This window comes from Pygocentrus nattereri, chromosome 15 (assembly GCF_015220715.1).
Source record: "Pygocentrus nattereri isolate fPygNat1 chromosome 15, fPygNat1.pri, whole genome shotgun sequence".
NCBI lineage: Eukaryota > Metazoa > Chordata > Actinopteri > Characiformes > Serrasalmidae > Pygocentrus > Pygocentrus nattereri.
The window spans coordinates 9,753,259-9,771,640 of record NC_051225.1 but is presented as its reverse complement, the minus strand read 5'-3'; the positions used below and the strand labels follow the sequence as shown (position 1 = coordinate 9,771,640).

Genomic DNA, 18,382 nt, shown 5'->3' with positions numbered 1-18,382 from the left:
CTGATGCTGACAGTTTTGGTGTCTACCAGGTCTTGCACTGTTGTTATGAGTCCCATTTTCTCTATATCATTTTTGAATATATCATCGTATATCTAATCTCCTCAGGAAAAGGAATCACTTGTACTTAATGGCTGTTTTGCAAGTAAAATAAATGAAACCACCCGTCTTTGACTTTTGCACCATACTGTATATGAGAAATATGAGTGCTCCAAAATAAAATGTGCCCTCTAGTCACAAGAAACAATGGCATATTAAGGAGGAGAAGTGATTAATGCATCCCTGTTGCCCACCATTTGTCTCATCATGTCACCTTGTTACATTGCTTAGCTCCATCTAGTGACGGAAGTAGCTCAAGTTATGTTTATTTTGGTTTTTTAGGCCAGCACGGGACGTTTCTCTGTTGTCAAGCTTCTTTTCTTAGTCCAACCTAAATATGGGCACAGAACATGACATGGAAACAAAGAACAAGAAACTACACGATAACCACAACATTTCATTCCTTTAATATTGACTTAACCTTAAAACAAACATTCAATGCTTGAATAGTTTGTTTCTGGCTCAGTTGTGAATTGCTATTAGGTGAAAAGGACACCAGAACGAAGGGTGTACGAGATATTCCACCAGCAGAGCACCTTTTTTGTCCATGCACAGAATTTTAAAAGTAGATTTGTAACTGAAATGACTTGAAAAGTATTATGTCTGGTCTTGGTATGGCGTAGTTAATTGTAGTCCATGTAACTGTGAAACTATTAGTGATAAGTAACAATAATGATACACCAAAATCATGGGCAACAGTGTGTGTGTGCAACCCTGTCAGAGAAATGTACACTACCAGTCAGAAGTTTGGAGACAGTTCGACAATAAGACGTGGAATTATACAGTGATCAACCAGGTGTACATTAAATTCTAAATAAATCTGTTTTTAGATTCTTCAAGGTGGCATCTTCGGCATGATGTGGCCTTCTCTTTAGCAGCTTTATTAACCACTAGGAGTGTAACATATATTATAAACGTATGCCTTTTGATTCAGTTCAGACAACAGTACATTCATCAGAATGAGCAAATAATTTACTCAGCTTTATACTAATTGTATTGCATTTTAAATATGATAAAAAAAAATGAAACAATACAATACAACAAAACCTACAACGTCCTTTAATATCTTCCACTTTACTCTAAAATTGAGAGCAGGGCATTAAAGCAGAGTTGTATATTAGCTTGGGCTAATATAATAGTATGTCATAATTGTAAAATACTGTACTTTTGTTATTGTAACGGAGTTCTCGTCCGTTCCATGAAATTTTAGAAAACACAAGACAACCTCCAAGTTTTAAAGACTCTTTTATTGTTACCCACATGGCTGCAGTGGCAAACACCAGGCGGACCTTTTTGAGACTCTGCAAATCAAAACAATTGTGATTTATCTTGCACTGTTCAGGGTGGTCAACTGATGGTGCAGAGAATGACCAATTTATCGATTATTCTATTTATTTGAAATAACTTTGTTTTGTGATGAGTTTGACTTACCTGTTTGTTCCAGCATGGCAGCAGCCTGTTGCAGGTCAAAGGATCCGAGCCAAGGGGGGTTGTGGGTTATGTAGTCTTGGGGTTGTCCTATAAGTGGAATGTTCCATCTCCCATGCTTGAGCAGGGGGAGGGGGACCAGCTTTCATGGTTCCAAATAGTAGTTGCAGTAGGAATGTTTTAATATTAAATGTTTTATATTTATGTTAAAATATTGATTAAATAATAGATTAACTAAAGTAAAATTTATATATATAAAGAATTGGTACATTTTAAAACTTACCTGCAAACTTACCTGTGGTTGGTTGAACCCAATAGGTTAAGGGGTTTATAAAATGGAGAACTCGCATGTTTGGGGAGAGTGAGGGTGAAGCTAGCTTGGTGTGCAGTTCTGTTCGTAAGGCCATAGTTGAAGGCATATTTTTTTGATAGGAGTTGGTATCAAGTTGATCAGTTTATGTTGTTTTGTTTTCCCTTTATTTTCATTTCTCTTTTTGAATTAATTATTTTTGGGATTTTGGTACACTGTGCACTTTTTGCTGTGGACCTAATAAACCTTCCTGCATCGGAACTTCCCGTTTTCCAGTGTTTTTAAACATCCACTCAGCTATCCTGTAACAGTTAATGTTGAATGCTCCAATCAACAAAAAAACTGACATTTTAATAAGGTACCATTTGCTGTATCAAAATATGCACTGAATCGAGACACCACTGCATCGTATCGGACCAAATTATGAATGTTGTGAACTGGTACACTCCTAGGAACCACCTGGAACACTTTTCCAACAGGATGGAAGAAGCTCCACAGATGATGAGACCTTGTTTGGTGTTGAAAATAACTTGATGTGGGTGGATTGTCTATTAAATTCTAGAATGCTTTGGAAATAAATTCATATGTGAGCATATGTGATGTATGTCACAACTATGCAACGAGTTCTAAAGGCCTGATAATGGAGGCAAACAGGGCTGCACACACAGTGTGGGGCAAAAGAAAACACACAGGGATGACATAAAATAAAACAAATTACTTTAATGACTTTAAGTTAAATGGCATTACATAGTTTTCTTTACATATTCAATAGATAAGAGAGTTTATAGAGAACATTTCCTTACCCTGATACCGGAAAACCTTAAAAGGCCCTACAGCCAAAGTCCTGAGGGATACCGTGTATCTGGCTGATTATGCATTAAGTATTCCCTAATAACCTTCAGGAAACCTAGAACACAACCACTACAGCAACAAAAAAAGACTAATGCAGTGAGCTGGGGCTCAGAGCACTGTGGTCACAACAGGGCTCATAGTGTAATGCAGTCCTCCAGCTACACCCTGACCATTACACAGCCATGAGTGCTGTGTCTAAGTTCTGCCTTGACTGAGTCAACACATCACACAGCAGATGACCAAACGTCTCGGAGGATGTATGAAATGAAGCTCATCTCTCATGACTGACCAGTCATTCCTCTCTGTCCTTTGAAGCCTGCAGAAGAAAAGGCAAAACACTGCACACTCTCTGATGTGATCCTCTGATATTCACTCAGATATCTGATATTTTGTGACTGTGAGAACAAAGATGTTTTGCAGCCTCTATGCCATCACAAGGATCCACCCTCATCCTACAGAACGCTGATGGCTAGAATTTTAAGCAGTACATTTATGTTTTTAATCCCATCTCAGTACTTTTGGTTGTTTAATGGTCATTAATGTCACCTTACCAAATGCAATGAGTTGTAAAGGCCTGACAAATTGTGCTAATAGTCTGGAAAAAGGTAATGTCTTAACTTTAAGGGTCCATAAGTGGGCCCACACTAAAGTTCCTCACTGCATAACGGGTGAATAAGAAGTTTCAGGAGATCAAAGTAAATAAAAAAATGAAATCAAGCACAAAAATAAACTGATACTACCAATATGATTTAACTCTACTAACCTGCTGTCCTTGAGCAGCCATAAGAGCCTCCAGTTCAGGCATCCAACCCAGGGCCTCTGCCAGTTTCTTCACTCCACTGACCACATCACCTATTTCTGCCACATCATTTTTACGTGGAGGCCCCCAGGCAAAGGGCCCCACCAGATCACGATTTATTAGAAGGCGGGGCACAGAACCCCTCACTGCTCCAGCCAAGCTGGCAAAGGGCTCCACCTGCAGACAACCAGACCGAAAATTCCAGCAAATAAAACTGACTCGAGAGTGACATCTGTGGGTGAAAGTCACTAATAACATTTCTGGGTCCTTTAATTTGCCCTTTCGCGTTGAGAAGACACACATCAAATAAAGTCTCATAAGTTAGACAAAAAAGTCAAAGCAATCGATTGACAGAAGTAACTACAAATGTAGTCATTCATGTTTCATGTCTGAAGTTTGCACTGTGGCTATGATGCTTATATTGGTAACAAGCAATGGTGGCACCAACTAGCACTGAGCAAACTGCATGGCTTAATCATCATGTTTGCCTCAAGCCTTATTTTTATCTGAAATAGACTTCAATGTGAAATTACAGTAAATGAATGGCTACTAGTTGCATTACTTTCACAGGAATGCAACTGTAAACTGTGACTTCACATTCACCTGGACCACAAAATTACTGTGATGCAAATTCTCCTGTGTTCCTCTGCATTTGTACATAACCAGTGTAAATGTAATGCAACTCAGCAGCTAGTAGTTTACTGTCAATGCACAAATGAAAAATGACTAAATTTTACCAGTCCTATAATTGATAAATTAACAATGTATAAACAGTATCAACATAATAATTAAGTATATTCTGTACTGTACATGCAAATAATATCTCAAGTAGGACTTTTTTAAAATGTAATTTGCTATGTTATTATAGAAAATATCTTTAAATTAGCTCATTTTTACTGTGGAAAATTTGTGTTAAATATCCTAAAATTCTGGCAATAATGAACAGTTTTGCTTACGTGGCTCATGTGAGATTATCTGTAAAATGTTGATAAAAAAATCTCGACCCAGTCTGCCCATTCTCCTCTGACCTCTCACATCAACAAGGCATTTTTGTCCGCACAACTGCTGCTCACTGGATATTTCCTCTTTTTCGGACCGTTCTCTGTAAACCCTAGAGATGATTGTGCATGAAAATCCCAGTAGATCAGCAGTTTCTGAAATACTGAGACCAGCCCGTCTGGCACCAACAACCACGCCACGTTCAAAGTCACTTAAATCACCTTTCTACCCCCATTCTGATGCTCGGTCTGCACTTCAGCAAGTTGTCTTGACCACCTCTACATGCCTAAATGCATTGAGTTGCGGACATGTGATTGGCTGATTAGCTATTTGTGTTAACAAGCAATTGAACAGCTAATAAACCTAATAAAGTGGCTGGTGAGTGTATATAATGTGTAGTATGCTTCATGTAATACACAGGCTTTACTCACCTCTAAAGATGTTCCCATTACAATTAGCAAGTCTGCCATTGGGAAGTCTGTGAGGTATAGGAAAAAGTGCTGAGGCAGTTCTTCGCCAAAGAACACAATGTCAGGCTTAATTACCCCTTTACAGTGAGGGCAATTAGGCACCGTTCCTGCCATTATATCACTCTAGGAAAGAATGAAAAAAAAATGAAGCGGTAGGCCTTCGATCTCCTCAAAGAACATGATTCAGCATGAAATACGCATATTCAGCTCTTGCTAACTTTTTTAATCACATGATCACACTTTTCTAAGGTGCACAGACACTTACATGCAGTTCTTCTCCCTTGTAGTCCCTGCGGCAAACTGTACAGGTTGCCGTGGCGAAGGTTCCGTGCGCCTCCACCAGCATTTTAGGTGGAATACCTGCCACTGGAATTATAAAATACAAGCGCAGTTAAAAGACACAAACAAGTGCTATATATACACTATGTACCAATTTGCACAGGTTCCGTAAAAGGATCTGAAGATGTAAGAGAACTCTGGATTTAGTAATTGCTGGTAGATATTACATTCGGTGGCCATAAATTTATACATTTTTTGTTGATTTTCTAAGTGAAAATAAGTAAACATTCATCTGTACACTGTATTACTGTTTACTTGTTGAGTTTAACATATTGGACAAAAAAGAAAACATTAAATGCGGCGTACTTAAAGGTTTAATGCACATTTAAAGGGAATCTCCACCAATTTCTCAAAAAATTATACATAATGAAATGGTTGAGATGTAAACAAAGTCATTCAGAGTGGTTTGTTGTGAAATACTCTGTTCTATAGAAACTTGTTGAGTCAGAGATAAAGTTTTTACATGAAGTGGTTAGATACTAGCCTATATGCTGTCCGGTGCCTGACACAGTGTTATAGGATAGTTTTGGCTTAAAATGTATTTTAACCCATCTACTGTAATCCATTTGAGGCAAAGGGGTACATGCAAGTTGTTACAATTCAAGATAATCCCTAAAGGACAGTTATTTTTACAGATATACCATTATTTACCATCATCAAAATTACATATAAAAACTCAGAAGACATCTGTAGGTTCACCCACTCTGAATGACTCTGTTTACATCTCAAAGAGCAAATTATTCAGAAATTCTTATAGACTGGTGAAATTTCCATTTAGTTGTTTTCATCCTTCCAATAAGTCAGCAAATAAATAGAAACTGTGCACTTAGTTTTACAGAAAAATGCAAAGTGTGTTTCCTGTAAAGGATGTTAGGTGTTAACCTATTTCCACTTACCAAATCATCAAAACATGTCATTTCGCCAGGTGTGCCAAGACATTTGCATACAACAGTATGAAATCTAAACATCTGGACTACAGACTCACTTCGCTCCAGTCCATCGATGTTTTGAGTATACATCCGGAGTAGCTGCCCCTTGTCATGAAGTAGCCGGATGAAGTAATGAGTCAGATTCGGCAGGTAATTCCCAGGGTACAGTTCCTTCGCCAAGGCAAAGAAAGGCTTAGGGTTGTGGTGGAAATAATTAATTTCAAATATGGCCTCAGCATATGGTAGGTTATACTGTTGAAGGTTGTCATAAAGACCACTTCCAGGTGACCTGTTAGAGACAGACCCTAGGCAGGTGATACAGAAATGCAAAGTCAACAAATAAACCCAAAATGTGTTCATTCTGAAAGCATTTCTGACCTAAAATCTGGAATTCCACTCGGTGTACTGATTCCTGCTCCAGCCATCACAACTACTCTTTTGCACTCTCGTTCTCTGATGCTTTTCGCAATGTCCTCTAAGGTCTGCTGCTTCTGGGCATTGTCTCGGCCCCCACCGAAAAGTCCTCTTTCTCCACAGCATTTGTGAAATGTTCTCCTATATGGGAGCCACAGCTTTTAGGAAATCTGCAAGACGTTGTACCAAATAGCACATCAGAAACCTATACTTACTGACAGAGTGAAAGCAGCCACAGCTTCTGGTGAAGAGCAGAGACCTGCAGACTGGCATAATATGTCCTTGACAGACCTGCAAAGTGTTTAGTTAGCCATTTTAACCCATCTACTGTAATCCATTACATACTGTAATCCACCCACTAAAAAGGATTTAGAAACATAGAACTGGGAAATACGTAAAGAGCTAAGTTACCTTTTCCCTGGAATAGAGTTAATCTATTATTTGTTATGTTTACCGTAGCAAACATAAAACGTCTCGATAAAATAAGCAGGGACGTCATGTTGTTTGACCGAACCGGCGAATGATAACTGATATGGTCTTAAATACATTCAGAGAACTGAAAACTCACAAATTGTGTTAGAAATACATTTTTTCCAAATTTCAGTCACTGTAAACAATAACAAAATACACGCGCTTCCATCTCAGGGGTAAAGTTCACCCATTGACGTGCACGGGTGTAATACCGTAATATACCAATACATGACCATCAAACCAGTCTACGCAAATGACGCACAGGCTTCAGACGCTCATATACTCACATATAAATTATAGTTCAATGTTTCATAATCTTACGAATTTCATCTAACGATATAATTAATGGCATGTTCTGTTGTAAAGTGTGTTATAAAAGATTTAAATTTCTTATGCGCGATGTTTAGAATACTTTGGATTTGGATTGATTTAATGGTAACACATTTTTTACCATAAACTAAAATATGAATACTTTTTTGTATTACAAACCATGTTTATACATCATATATTTTCTATGTGGTACATATATATTTTCAAGTAAACTAAAATAAAAAAAATAAAAATCGATAAAAAATTCTTTCAGGCTGAGTCAGCGTCTAGTGACTTTTATTCTAGAATTTAAGGCACAGTGCAGGAAGTTGCTAGAGTTGAACTGCAGATTCACTGTTGGGGAGAAGTGGTCAGCTCTGTCCATCCATCAGTTTCAGCTAGTTGTAGTGATTAACACAGGACACGTTCAGGATGAAAGATGTGCCCGGATATCTGTCTCTTCAGCAGAGCAAAAGCGCTACTCCCGACATGGCGGCTCAGTGGCATGAACTTGAAGAGCTCTACACCAAAAAGTGAGTTGTGTCATGCTGCTAGTTGGCTAGCATGAGCCAAGTTCATTATAATTAAGTCAGCTTCATGTAAGGTCAGTGTCTGCACTGTAGGTTAGCTTTCTGTGATCTTGTCTGAAGGGCTACTCTACCAACTAATGCTTCCTCATTGATTATTTTAATGTTGCTTTATACACGAGTCATAACATTAAAAAGCACCTCCTTGTTTCTGCACTCATTGTCTATTTTATCAGCTCCACTTACCTTATAGGTGCACTTTGTAGTACTGCCGTTACAGACTGTGGTCAGTCTATTTCTCTGCATAACTTGTTAGCCTGTTCTTTAATGGTCAGGACCCCCACAGGACCACCACAAAGCAGGTTTTAATTGGGTGGTGGATCAATCTCAGCAGTGTCACTGTTGTGGTTGTTGTGTGTTGCGCTGGTATGAGTGGATCAGAGATCACAGCAGTGGCACTAAAGTTTTTAAACACCTGAGAAAAGTCCTCCCACCAAGAATATCCAGCCAGGAGCGTTCTGTTGGCAGCGTCCTGTGACCACTTTTGGTGAGGGCCAACACAATTTGTGCAGCAACAGATGAGCCGCTGTCTTTGACTGTACGTCTACAAGGTGGACCAACAAGGTAGGAGTGTCTAATAGTGTGGACAGTGAGAAGACAGCGATTTAAGACCGTAGCACTGCTGTGTCAGATCCACTCAGACCAGCGCAACACACAGTAACACACCACCACCATGAGTGCGATTGCAGTGCTGAGAGTGATCCACTACTTAAATAGTACCTGTCCTGTGGGGTCCTGACCTTTGAAGAACAGGCTGAAAGGGGGTAAGAACATATGCAGAAAAACAGATGAACTACAGTCTGTAATTGTAGAACTACAAGGTGCACCAAATGGATTTGATAAAATGAACAATGAGCATAGAAATTGGCCAATTGGTGTAAATAGATGCTTTATTAATTGACGTAAATCAGTTTTATAGACACTTTAGTTTAGCAGTTAGTTGAAAAATTAGTTTGAAGTCTTTTATGTGTACAGCATATATATTTTGATTGTACTTTTTTTTATTCTCAGGTTGTGGCATCAGTTGACTCTGAAGTTGTCAGAGTTTGTTAAAGACCCCTACTTCGAAACCGGTGATAGCATTATACAGGTATTTTATATATTTCTATATAGCTTACCACATGCCATAACATTGTGTATGTTAATCATTCTTTTTTTTTTTCTTTCCAGCTTTATGAAAACTTTATATGTGATTTTGAGCACAGGTAAGCGGGACATTTCTTACTTCAGACAAAAATAACACCTTAAAAGTAATGTTTTTACTTGTTTGTCTGCTGGTCTGCTCATTGTTCATAATTCACATCTTTCCAGGATCAACCCCCTTTCCCTGGTGGAAATTGTTCTCTATATTGTCAGACAGATGACAGGTAAGCATAAGGTGAACAGAGCAGGACCAGACTGATGTAAAGCCCATATTTCAGAACGATACTTGTAGTTTCAGGTATTGTTTGATTCTACAGAATCTCGGACTCACTGACTAATCGCAATGCAGCTCAGTGCTTTCACATTTTTTGGCTTCACTTTATTCAGTTCACATTTACAGGGTCAGTGCTGACTCGTAGTAAATATTTCTGGTAATGTACCCTTTTCAGCCGAGGAGCAGAATGGACAAATGAGCTGACAATGACACACAATAACATATAACATGAATAAAACTTATGGTGTTATAATATGGTACATAAAGTTGCTGCTTGATCTATAAAAGAACCAAATTCTGTTATTATGCCATACCGTGAGATTGTTCTCCAGTCAGTCATAGTTCCGCAACTGAAATAGGTTAAAGCCATGATTTATTATTTTTGACTCATCAAACACTTCATCCTCTGGCAGACCCGAACAATGCCATCACCTTCCTTGAGAAGACTAAAGAAAAGGTGAGTGACTGGCTAATGAATATCTTACAGAGCTGAAGGATTCTCACTGCAGTTATGGTTCATATTTAAAATTGTGTGAACAGGTGAAGAGCAGTGAAGAGGCCGTCATCCTGTGCAAAACAACTATTGGGAGTCTGAAATTAGAGATCAGTGAGCTCACTGCAACAAAGGTAATATATGTATATAAAAGTTTGTAGGACTGTCCCACAAGTGTTATTGATTATATTAGGATTGTTGTTAATGTAGAGTTCAGAGGGTTTTACAGCTGCTTAAACCAACTCTGCTTAAACATAAATATTTGAAGCATGTAACAGACATTTAAGTGGCTCATTATTTACAAACTGAAATCCAGAAAAGTTTGGATAGTAGATAAAGGTGCCACTTTGACCTGTATTTGAACAAAAACAGTACAATGACAAGATACACACACACACACACACACACACACACACACACACACACACACACACACACACACACACACACACACACACCCAAGAGATATTTTATATATATATATAAAATAATATGATTTTAATCATATCATCAGTGTAGTTACCAGTTAGTTTTAAGAGCCTGATGACACTGCATTCAGTAATTAGTGTATCACTGTGACTGGCTAATCACCAGAAGGCTGGAGGCTGGTGAATTAGCTGTTATACGTTAATTCCATCATTTTAGAACCATTTACTGTTAAAACAGTAAACTGTGATCAGCAGAGTTTTATTTTGCTGAAAAGGAGGACTATTTTGTTTTTACCTACAAATCTAATTCTGCTGTTGAGCCACAAGGGGCAGTAAAGGAGCCACATGTACTCTGGAGCTGCGTGTTGCTGACCCCTGATTTGGACCCTCGCTACACATGAGTCTAATGATTAGAAAGCTCACCAGACACACTGAATAAGGTGAAAGAGAACAGGATGGCTTAGCTTTAGCTCAAACAGATTCCACAGATGGAATCTAGACTGTAACAAATGAATGTATTCACCAGTAAAAAGTAAACAAACACAGTGGAGCTCGGCTGATGGGATCCTGCACACGTTCACTAGGTAGGACCACTTTTGTGAATGAAACTATTATTGTTCATTTCATAATCTAGGGGAATTTTCAAGGTAATTTTTAAAATACAGCCTCTGTATTTTAAAATATAGTTCCTTGTACAGAAAGGTTTGGAATCTTTTTTGTAAAACATTAGATTAAGTAATACCTAATGTTTTGCAGAACTCAAATAAATACTTTGAATGAAATAACAAGTAAAAATGTTAACGTGGATAAATAAAACCAGTATTTTGCATCAGTTCAAACTTTGAACACATTTCTGATCAACTTCTGTCTTGTTCAAGTTTTATAGTGTTTTATAAATTTATATCAGTACCATAATACATTGATAGCCATCAAGCGTTTTCAGTGTACTTCTGTCATGTAAAATTTTGTTTTGTTTTTTTTTAAACTATTGAATCTATTAAATGACATTTTTTTATATATAAAAAAATTATAAATATCAGTAACAAGGAACACACACTGTAGTGGTGAGAGTTAGCTTAAAAATGCACAATAAATTTCAGAGAACTACAGTTGTACTAAATGTGTATGTGTGTGTGTGTGTGTGTGTGTGTATATATATATATATATATATATATATATATATATGTGTGTGTGTATGTTTGTGTGTGTGTGTGTGTGTGTGTGTGTGTGTATGTATGTATATGTGTATATATATAAAATGTTTGTGTGTGTGATATAATACATACATACATAAAACACTGTATGTATCTGCATATACATGTGTCTGCTTATTCAACCTGCACTAGTTTAGCCCCACCCATTAATGCTTATACAGTGTTTCAGCCTAAGAGGCACAATGTAGAGCATCCAGTCAGAACAGAGCTCATTTACATATATCTGCCTTAAAAGTACATAAAACACACACACACACACATCTTCTAAGCTGCTTCCTCTTCTGGGTCGCACGGGGTGCTGGAGCCTAACCCATCTGTCATTGGGCGAAAGGCAGCATACACCCTGGACAGGTTGCCAGTCTATCGCAGGGCAGTAACAAAAACATCCATCCATCCATTTTCCAAGCCACTTCTCCCTCAGGGTTGCGGGGCGGGTGCTGGAGCCTAACCCAGCAGTCATTGGGTGAAAGGCAGGATGCACCCTGGACAGATCGCCAGTCTATCACAGGGCAGTAACAAAAACAGCATGTTTTAATTATAAGGGATAAAGTGAGCTTAGAAAATAGTCAGGTAAAATGAATTATGACTTTGTTTTTAGTACATAAACCCAAGAAAATGAAAAAAAAAATGGAAAAATAGAAGATGAGCCCTTTAACACACATCCTGTTGCTGGGAAAATATATCCCTACAAAACCTTACATGATCAGGGTTAAACATATTTAATAACAAGCCTTACCTAGCAAAAACATGACATTTGTCCTACAGTTTAATGATTCAGAGTTGTGTTTATGGTTTACAGAAACTGATAGAGGAGGCTGAGGAGATGCTGAATAATTTGCCTGGTGTAACATCAGTCCACGGTCGCTTCTATGATCTGTCTAGCAAGTACTATCGCTTCGTGGGAAACCATGCATTGTACTACAGGGATGCCCTCCGCTATCTCGGCTGTGTGGATGTGAAGGACTTGTCTGGTATGTAATGTAGTTGTTTTACTGTATTTAGTGCACATGTAACTAGTTGCTTTTTGTTTTTCTATGACCATTAAATGCATATAAAATCCATCCTGTTCCAATCAAACTCCTTAGCTGCAGTATTTTTGTGCTGTACTTGTCCCCATCAAGTAGTTTATCTTGTTTTTTTTCCATTGTTAGAAACAGAAAAACAGGAGAGAGCTTTTACACTGGGCCTCGCAGGACTGCTGGGAGAGGGAGTTTACAATTTTGGAGAACTCGTAAGTCTCTTGGGCCCTCTCACCCTGCCTCTATTCCACAGAGGACGATCATTATCACTGTCTTTTGTTATATGAGTATGATGTAAGCCTGTTTCTTTGTCAGCTAATGCACCCAGTTTTGGAGTCTTTGAGAAACACAGACAAGCAGTGGCTCATAGATACACTGTACGCCTTCAACAGTGGCAATGTCGTCAAGTTCCAGGCTCTGAAATCAGCCTGGGGCCAGCAGGTATGACCGCACGTCTTCCAAACTGTAAAACTTTGACAAACTGTCAAAATGACATTGTATTTTGTGGTGTATGTTAGCAGTTCACAACTTGGACGCATTTTGTGACCACATTCCTCCATAAGGTGACTTACAGTACATTTAAAAACAATAATGTGACATTAGTGGCTTGTAATTGACCTATAATAGATGGCCTGCAATAATTGATCTGCATTATGTTGACCTAAGTAATTGATCTTCGTTGGATTACATGAATGTCTTTGTCAAAGCACCCTCACAAACACCCATTGTTTGTGATTGGTTAGATGGCTCGCTTGCATATGGCAGCTGTTTCTGATTTCAGTATTAAGTGTTTCTCTCAGCTTTGAAATATACATTGATGCTGAAGCGAGGAGTCTGAAAGGTGGAAGGAGACTCTAAAACAAAAATAAATTTAGATTTACAAGACGTAGCAATGCCAGTTAAATACAAAAGTGAATAACCCTAAGGCTTGCAGACTCGTTGCAGGCTTAATTTATGTCTTTGTCTTCTTTTAGCACAAAAGACATATTTTCTTTTTCCTGTGAAATTATATACTGTCATGCATATAAGACTTTGCTGCCTGCCTCAGTTTTTATCTGGCATCTGAGCTGATCTATTTCTTTTTGCTCGCGTAGGTCCCGTAGGACAGTTTTCATGCATTGTAACATCAAAATAACAGTGAGCTGAAGTGTTTTATGACTGAGAGCAGAAACCATAATAGCTAGCGAAGAGGCTTAAACACCTGTTGAGAATGAGATGTGATTCGAACATCTTTTAGTTGAATATCGACCACTGAAATGACAAATTTGCTCTTCTCTCAGCCATTTCTTCTGACCATATTTCAGTTAGGCCTAAAGGTAGTTTAATGACTCATGCCATGAGCTGTATTCATGTAGCAATCAGTTTTTTCTAAAACAAATTAACATTAGCATTTTTAAAAAATGTCTAAAATATACTTTGGTGAGTATACAAATAGCTGGCACACTGACAAAGCATAACCTAAGTGTGGGAAACACTCGTTTTGCAAAGGCCAATATTGAAATGCAACAATTGAGAGATCTTGTGAAGGCCTATGCAAATTCATGTATACTTCCTTAAAGCTGCATTATGTAAGATTTGGGGATTTGGAGACCTCACTGGTGGAAATGTGTACTTACACCCTGTGACTACATCAGTGACTCATTTTTAATGAGTGCATAGAAAGAGTATTCAAAGAGAGTTCAGTCAAAGCTTGGTGAAAGATGTCTTTTCCAAGGATGGAAGTGAATTATGTACTATTGTTATCATATCTTTATCCGCATAATGTTGACTTTGCGCTTGAGACCTAAACGTCGAGCTGGACCTGCTTTTGATTCTGTGCGTGCGATGTTGATGCATAAAGACGTATGGTGTGGTCTGAAAAATTCCCGTGAATCCTCACCAGGCGCCTCCGAATCTTTAATTATTATTTCAGGTCTTTAACATATTTTAGCCTGTTTTTTTTCCTCTGCTGCTTCTTTAGCTGTGAAAAAAGAATCCTATGCTGTTTCAATAAGTAATGGATAAGCCTTTTTATGTGCATTACAGCCAGATCTTGCAGCTCATGAGCCCAAACTGATGCAGAAGATACAGCTTCTCTGTGTGATGGAGGTGATTTTTAAAAAAAAATGTTTTCTCTTAAGTCTTTTTTGTATATTTCTCTGTTTTAATAGATTTGTATGTACAATAATACCTTTCCTAATGTGATTTTTCTTCCTTCTAGATGACTTTCACACGACCCACCAATAACAGACAGCTGACATTCCAAGACATAGCACAAAGTGCTCAAATCCCAGTGAATGAGGTGATCAAACAGCATGCATGGACTAGTGGAGAAATGTGACCCACATGACATTAACTGAGCATCTGCTTCTCTGTTCATGGTTTTTGTTTGTTAAAGTGTTATCATTGAAAGCATATTTTGTTCTATTATATCTTCAGCAGTCTGACAGAATTTGTGTACCTTTTCAACTGCATGTTTAGGTGGAGCTGCTTGTGATGAAGGCCCTCTCTGTTGGTTTGATAAAAGGCAGTATAGATGAAGTGGACCAGACAGTTCAGATGACATGGGTCCAACCAAGAGTACTGGATTTACACCAGGTACATAATTTTAATTAGAATCTGTAGGCATGTAAATGTCTGAGCTTAATATTCAGTTTGATTTATATTCTTTTAGGAGTACATCACAAAATCTTAAATTTCACCATGATTTGGTCATTTTCATACTGTTCAGCTTATTATTTGAAGATACACTGAAAATACATTTTACTGGTGGAACAATTTGCACAGTTGTGAAATATAGACAGCACTTAAGAAGGATAGCAGCAAGAGTGAAAGGGAAGGTTTACAAGACAGTAGTGTATCCTGCTATGATGTATGGTTTGGAGACTGTGGCTCTGTCTAAAAGACAGGAGGCTGAGCTGGAGGTGGTGGAGATGAAGATGCTGAGATTTTCCTTGGGAGTGACAAGGATGGACAAGATTAGAAATCAGCATATCAGAGGGACAGTGAAGGTGGAGCAGTTTGGAGATAAAGCCAGAGAGGCCAGGTTGAGATGGTTTGGACATGTGTTGAGGAGGAACAGTGGATATATTGGGCAAAGAATGTTGGAGATGGAACTGCCGGGTAGAAGGAGAAGAGGTAGACCTCAGAAAAGGTTTATGGATGTAGTGAAGGTGGACATGGAGATGGTTGGTGTGAAAGTAGAGGAGGGCAAGATGGAGGCAGATGATCCGCTGTGGCGACCCATAAAGGGAGCAGCCGAAAGAAGAAGAAGAAGACTTAAGAATTTTATACCAAAAAGTTGCTTTCAGTGTGCGCAAAAAGCCAAAGCTGTAAATACAGACCACAGGCTGCTCCTTACCTTTCTCCACCAACCTGTTTAAGCATGACTATCTGTGATGTCCAAGATAATTATGATGCACTACGATGAGAGAAGCCATTCCATAAGTGGAAGGCTGCGGCACGGCTTTATCGGCTTAAACAGTGGTTGAGGGAAAAAGATCTATCTTGCCCTGCTACAGAATGTTCTGAAGCCAAATAACAGATCAGGACATTGAGTAATGTTACAGATGAAAAAATTTTGTTAAAACGGCTCACAAACAAATGTAATTGTTTTTGTGCATCTTTAAGGTGTGGACACCATGATTTCAGACAATTTAAATCGTTCAGCTAGATTGACAGTCGATAGATAGAAACTGTCAGTAACTGATAGTACTACATCACATGTCTCGGGGGAAGCACATACTAACCCTCACCCTCCTAGCTTGGTAGCATTGTGTAATGGGGTGACATGGCTAGTGGGTGGAGTTTGCAAGGAGTGAATTGGAGGGAAGACTGGGTAAAAAGAAAAAAAAATGTTTTTACTTGACTTAACAGAAATTGAAATGAATAAAAATAGTTTCTTCGTTAAATTAATAACTTTGCTTTGGTCAAAAAAATGTGTGTGTATATATTATTATAATTGTAATATTGTAAAATAATAATTTATTCTAACATTCCAAATTCAGTGCATTCCAATCACCGCAGTCAGACTGATACACTATGATGCATATTTACACTCTTACAAATCTGTAAGTTGTGCTTTCAGAGATTTACTTATTCATTTTCTTTTGTTTTGTTTTTTTGTCTTAGATTAAGGGCATGAACGAGCGACTTGAATTGTGGTGTAAGGATGTGAAGAAAACGGCAGTGTTAGTGGAGCAGCAAGCCCATGACATCCTCACTTAAAGCAGCTTCTGATCACCACAACTCTCGACACCACTGCACATTCCTTGACATTTGATACTTGATCTTTGATTTGTTTACTGTTTACATTTTCAGTACGGAATTCTCATGTTTTCTGTTAATGCCAGTTATTTATGTGAGGGTATTTTGTTCCACTGGCTTTCTTTGCTATTTGATCTTTGTGTTTGTTTTGTGATTTCTATAAAAATGTAATTCCAAATCTGTTCAGTTGCTGGAACATCATTGCAGGCGTTAGCTATGTGTCTCAAAGGGCGTCCTCTCTTTTGAATATATTTCACATATATTTCATAGTATGAAATTAAAGTCTTCTTTACCTGGAAGTGGTCTTGGGAAACATGTATCAAACACACTTAAGACGCTTCATCAAAAGTTCCTTAGTAAATGGTTCTATTTAGAACCATGAGTTCTGTATAGAAGCATTTCATGCTCATATGGTTCTTTGCATGGAGAAGTGGTTCTTCAGATTGATGCAGAATTTGTAATAAATGGTTCTGTATATTTTGAATCATTGTTTTTACTACAGAATCCCTGAAAAACTGAGCATGTAAGGACTTTTAGATATTGTCAAATGGCTGCCTACTATTACAGTGCTGTGCAAAAGTCAGAGACCACCCTTTCATTTCTTTAACTTGCAGTCAAAACAGCCAATAGGTACAAGGTTATTAATTTTTCAGATTCACACCATAATCCCCCCTCCACCAAACTTACGATTGGCATAATGCAGTCAGACAATTATCGTTCTCCTGGCAAGCCAAACCCAGACTCGCCCATCAGATTGCCAGATGGAGAAGCGTGAATCGTCACTCCAGAGAACTCCAGTCTCCACTGCTCTAGAGTCCAGTAGCGGTGCTTTGCACCACTGCATTTGACGCTTTGCACTGCACTTGGTGATGTAAGGCTTGGATGCAGTTGCTCAGCCATGGAAACCTATTGCATGAAGCTCTCTATGCTGTTCTTGAGCTAATCTGAAGGCCACATAAAGCTTGGACGTCTGTAGCCCCGCTCAGTCATTTTATGTGGCCTACCACTTTGTGGCTGAGTTGCTGTCATTCCCAATCGCTTCCACTTTGTTATAATACCACTGACAGTTGACTGTGGAATGTTTAGTAGTGAGGAAATTTCCCGACTGGACTTGCACAGGTGGCGTCCTATCACGCTACCATGCTGGAATTCACTGAGCTCCTGAGAGCGACCCATTCTTTCACTAATGTTTATAAAAGCAGAAATCATACATATATCCATAAAAATATATTCCATTAACAATATTGAAGAAAAAACATGCAGAGTTCAACTGAGGGACCTTCTCTAAAACATGTGGAAATGGTAGTTTGGCTTGGCTACTGTGAAAAGGGATTAAAATCATCATGGAACATGGGAAGAGTTGCAGTGGTTTGCCTCTAATATGTGGCATATCACTGGTTGAATGCCTTTATATTTTGATACTGATTTAACATGTTACAAGGTAGTATTTCTGTTGTGCTATTATATAATTGTCTCATATATAGTGAAATAACATTTATTTATTTATTTTGTTTATTGCTTTATTCTGGTTGTGGTTCTGGTTGTTGGAAACAGTGCTTGAAT

The 18,382-nt window shown here is 38.3% G+C and overlaps 2 protein-coding genes across 3 annotated transcripts; one reads left to right on the top strand and one right to left on the bottom strand.

Moving 5' to 3' along the window:
* Positions 1-2,534: 2,534 nt before the first annotated feature.
* On the bottom strand, positions 2,535-7,297 carry sirt3 (sirtuin 3). 2 transcript variants are annotated; one of them, XM_017684988.2, is made up of 8 exons: positions 7,048-7,297; positions 6,852-6,927; positions 6,601-6,777; positions 6,279-6,511; positions 5,220-5,320; positions 4,916-5,077; positions 3,450-3,662; positions 2,535-3,002 (listed from the first exon to the last, which is right to left on the bottom strand). In XM_017684988.2, the coding sequence occupies exons 1-8, from the start codon at positions 7,133-7,135 to the stop codon at positions 2,979-2,981; spliced, it is 1,074 nt and encodes a 357-aa protein (XP_017540477.1). In that variant the 5' UTR covers positions 7,136-7,297; the 3' UTR covers positions 2,535-2,978. The 2 variants fall into 2 exon arrangements, with proteins under 2 accessions (XP_017540477.1, XP_037401018.1); XM_037545121.1 differs by lacking the exon at positions 6,852-6,927 and having other exon boundaries at positions 6,601-6,806.
* Positions 7,298-7,746: 449 nt separating this feature from the next.
* Positions 7,747-17,118, top strand: LOC108412783 (26S proteasome non-ATPase regulatory subunit 13-like). Its single transcript, XM_017684987.2, has 13 exons — positions 7,747-7,949; positions 9,015-9,093; positions 9,174-9,208; positions 9,315-9,370; positions 9,834-9,877; positions 9,961-10,047; positions 12,355-12,526; positions 12,707-12,786; positions 12,890-13,015; positions 14,600-14,662; positions 14,775-14,855; positions 15,035-15,151; positions 16,685-17,118. The coding sequence occupies exons 1-13, from the start codon at positions 7,849-7,851 to the stop codon at positions 16,778-16,780; spliced, it is 1,137 nt and encodes a 378-aa protein (XP_017540476.1). The 5' UTR covers positions 7,747-7,848; the 3' UTR covers positions 16,781-17,118.
* The last annotated feature ends 1,264 nt before the right edge of the window (positions 17,119-18,382 follow it).

What these genes read in the sequence shown, in the direction of transcription:
- sirt3 (XM_017684988.2), bottom strand. Translation starts at nt 7,135, where the DNA reads ATGACGTCCCTGCTTATTTTATCGAGACGTTTTATGTTTGCTACGGTA. An exon ending in TGGCTGCTTTCACTCTGTCA is followed by an intron (nt 6,778 to 6,851) that starts GTAAGTATAGGT and finishes GCTCCCATATAG; the next exon opens with GAGAACATTTCACAAATGCT. An exon ending in AGTGGAATTCCAGATTTTAG is followed by an intron (nt 6,512 to 6,600) that starts GTCAGAAATGCT and finishes TGTCTCTAACAG; the next exon opens with GTCACCTGGAAGTGGTCTTT.
- LOC108412783 (XM_017684987.2), top strand. Translation starts at nt 7,849, where the DNA reads ATGAAAGATGTGCCCGGATATCTGTCTCTTCAGCAGAGCAAAAGCGCT. An exon ending in ATATGTGATTTTGAGCACAG is followed by an intron (nt 9,209 to 9,314) that starts GTAAGCGGGACA and finishes ACATCTTTCCAG; the next exon opens with GATCAACCCCCTTTCCCTGG. An exon ending in GTGAGCTCACTGCAACAAAG is followed by an intron (nt 10,048 to 12,354) that starts GTAATATATGTA and finishes TATGGTTTACAG; the next exon opens with AAACTGATAGAGGAGGCTGA.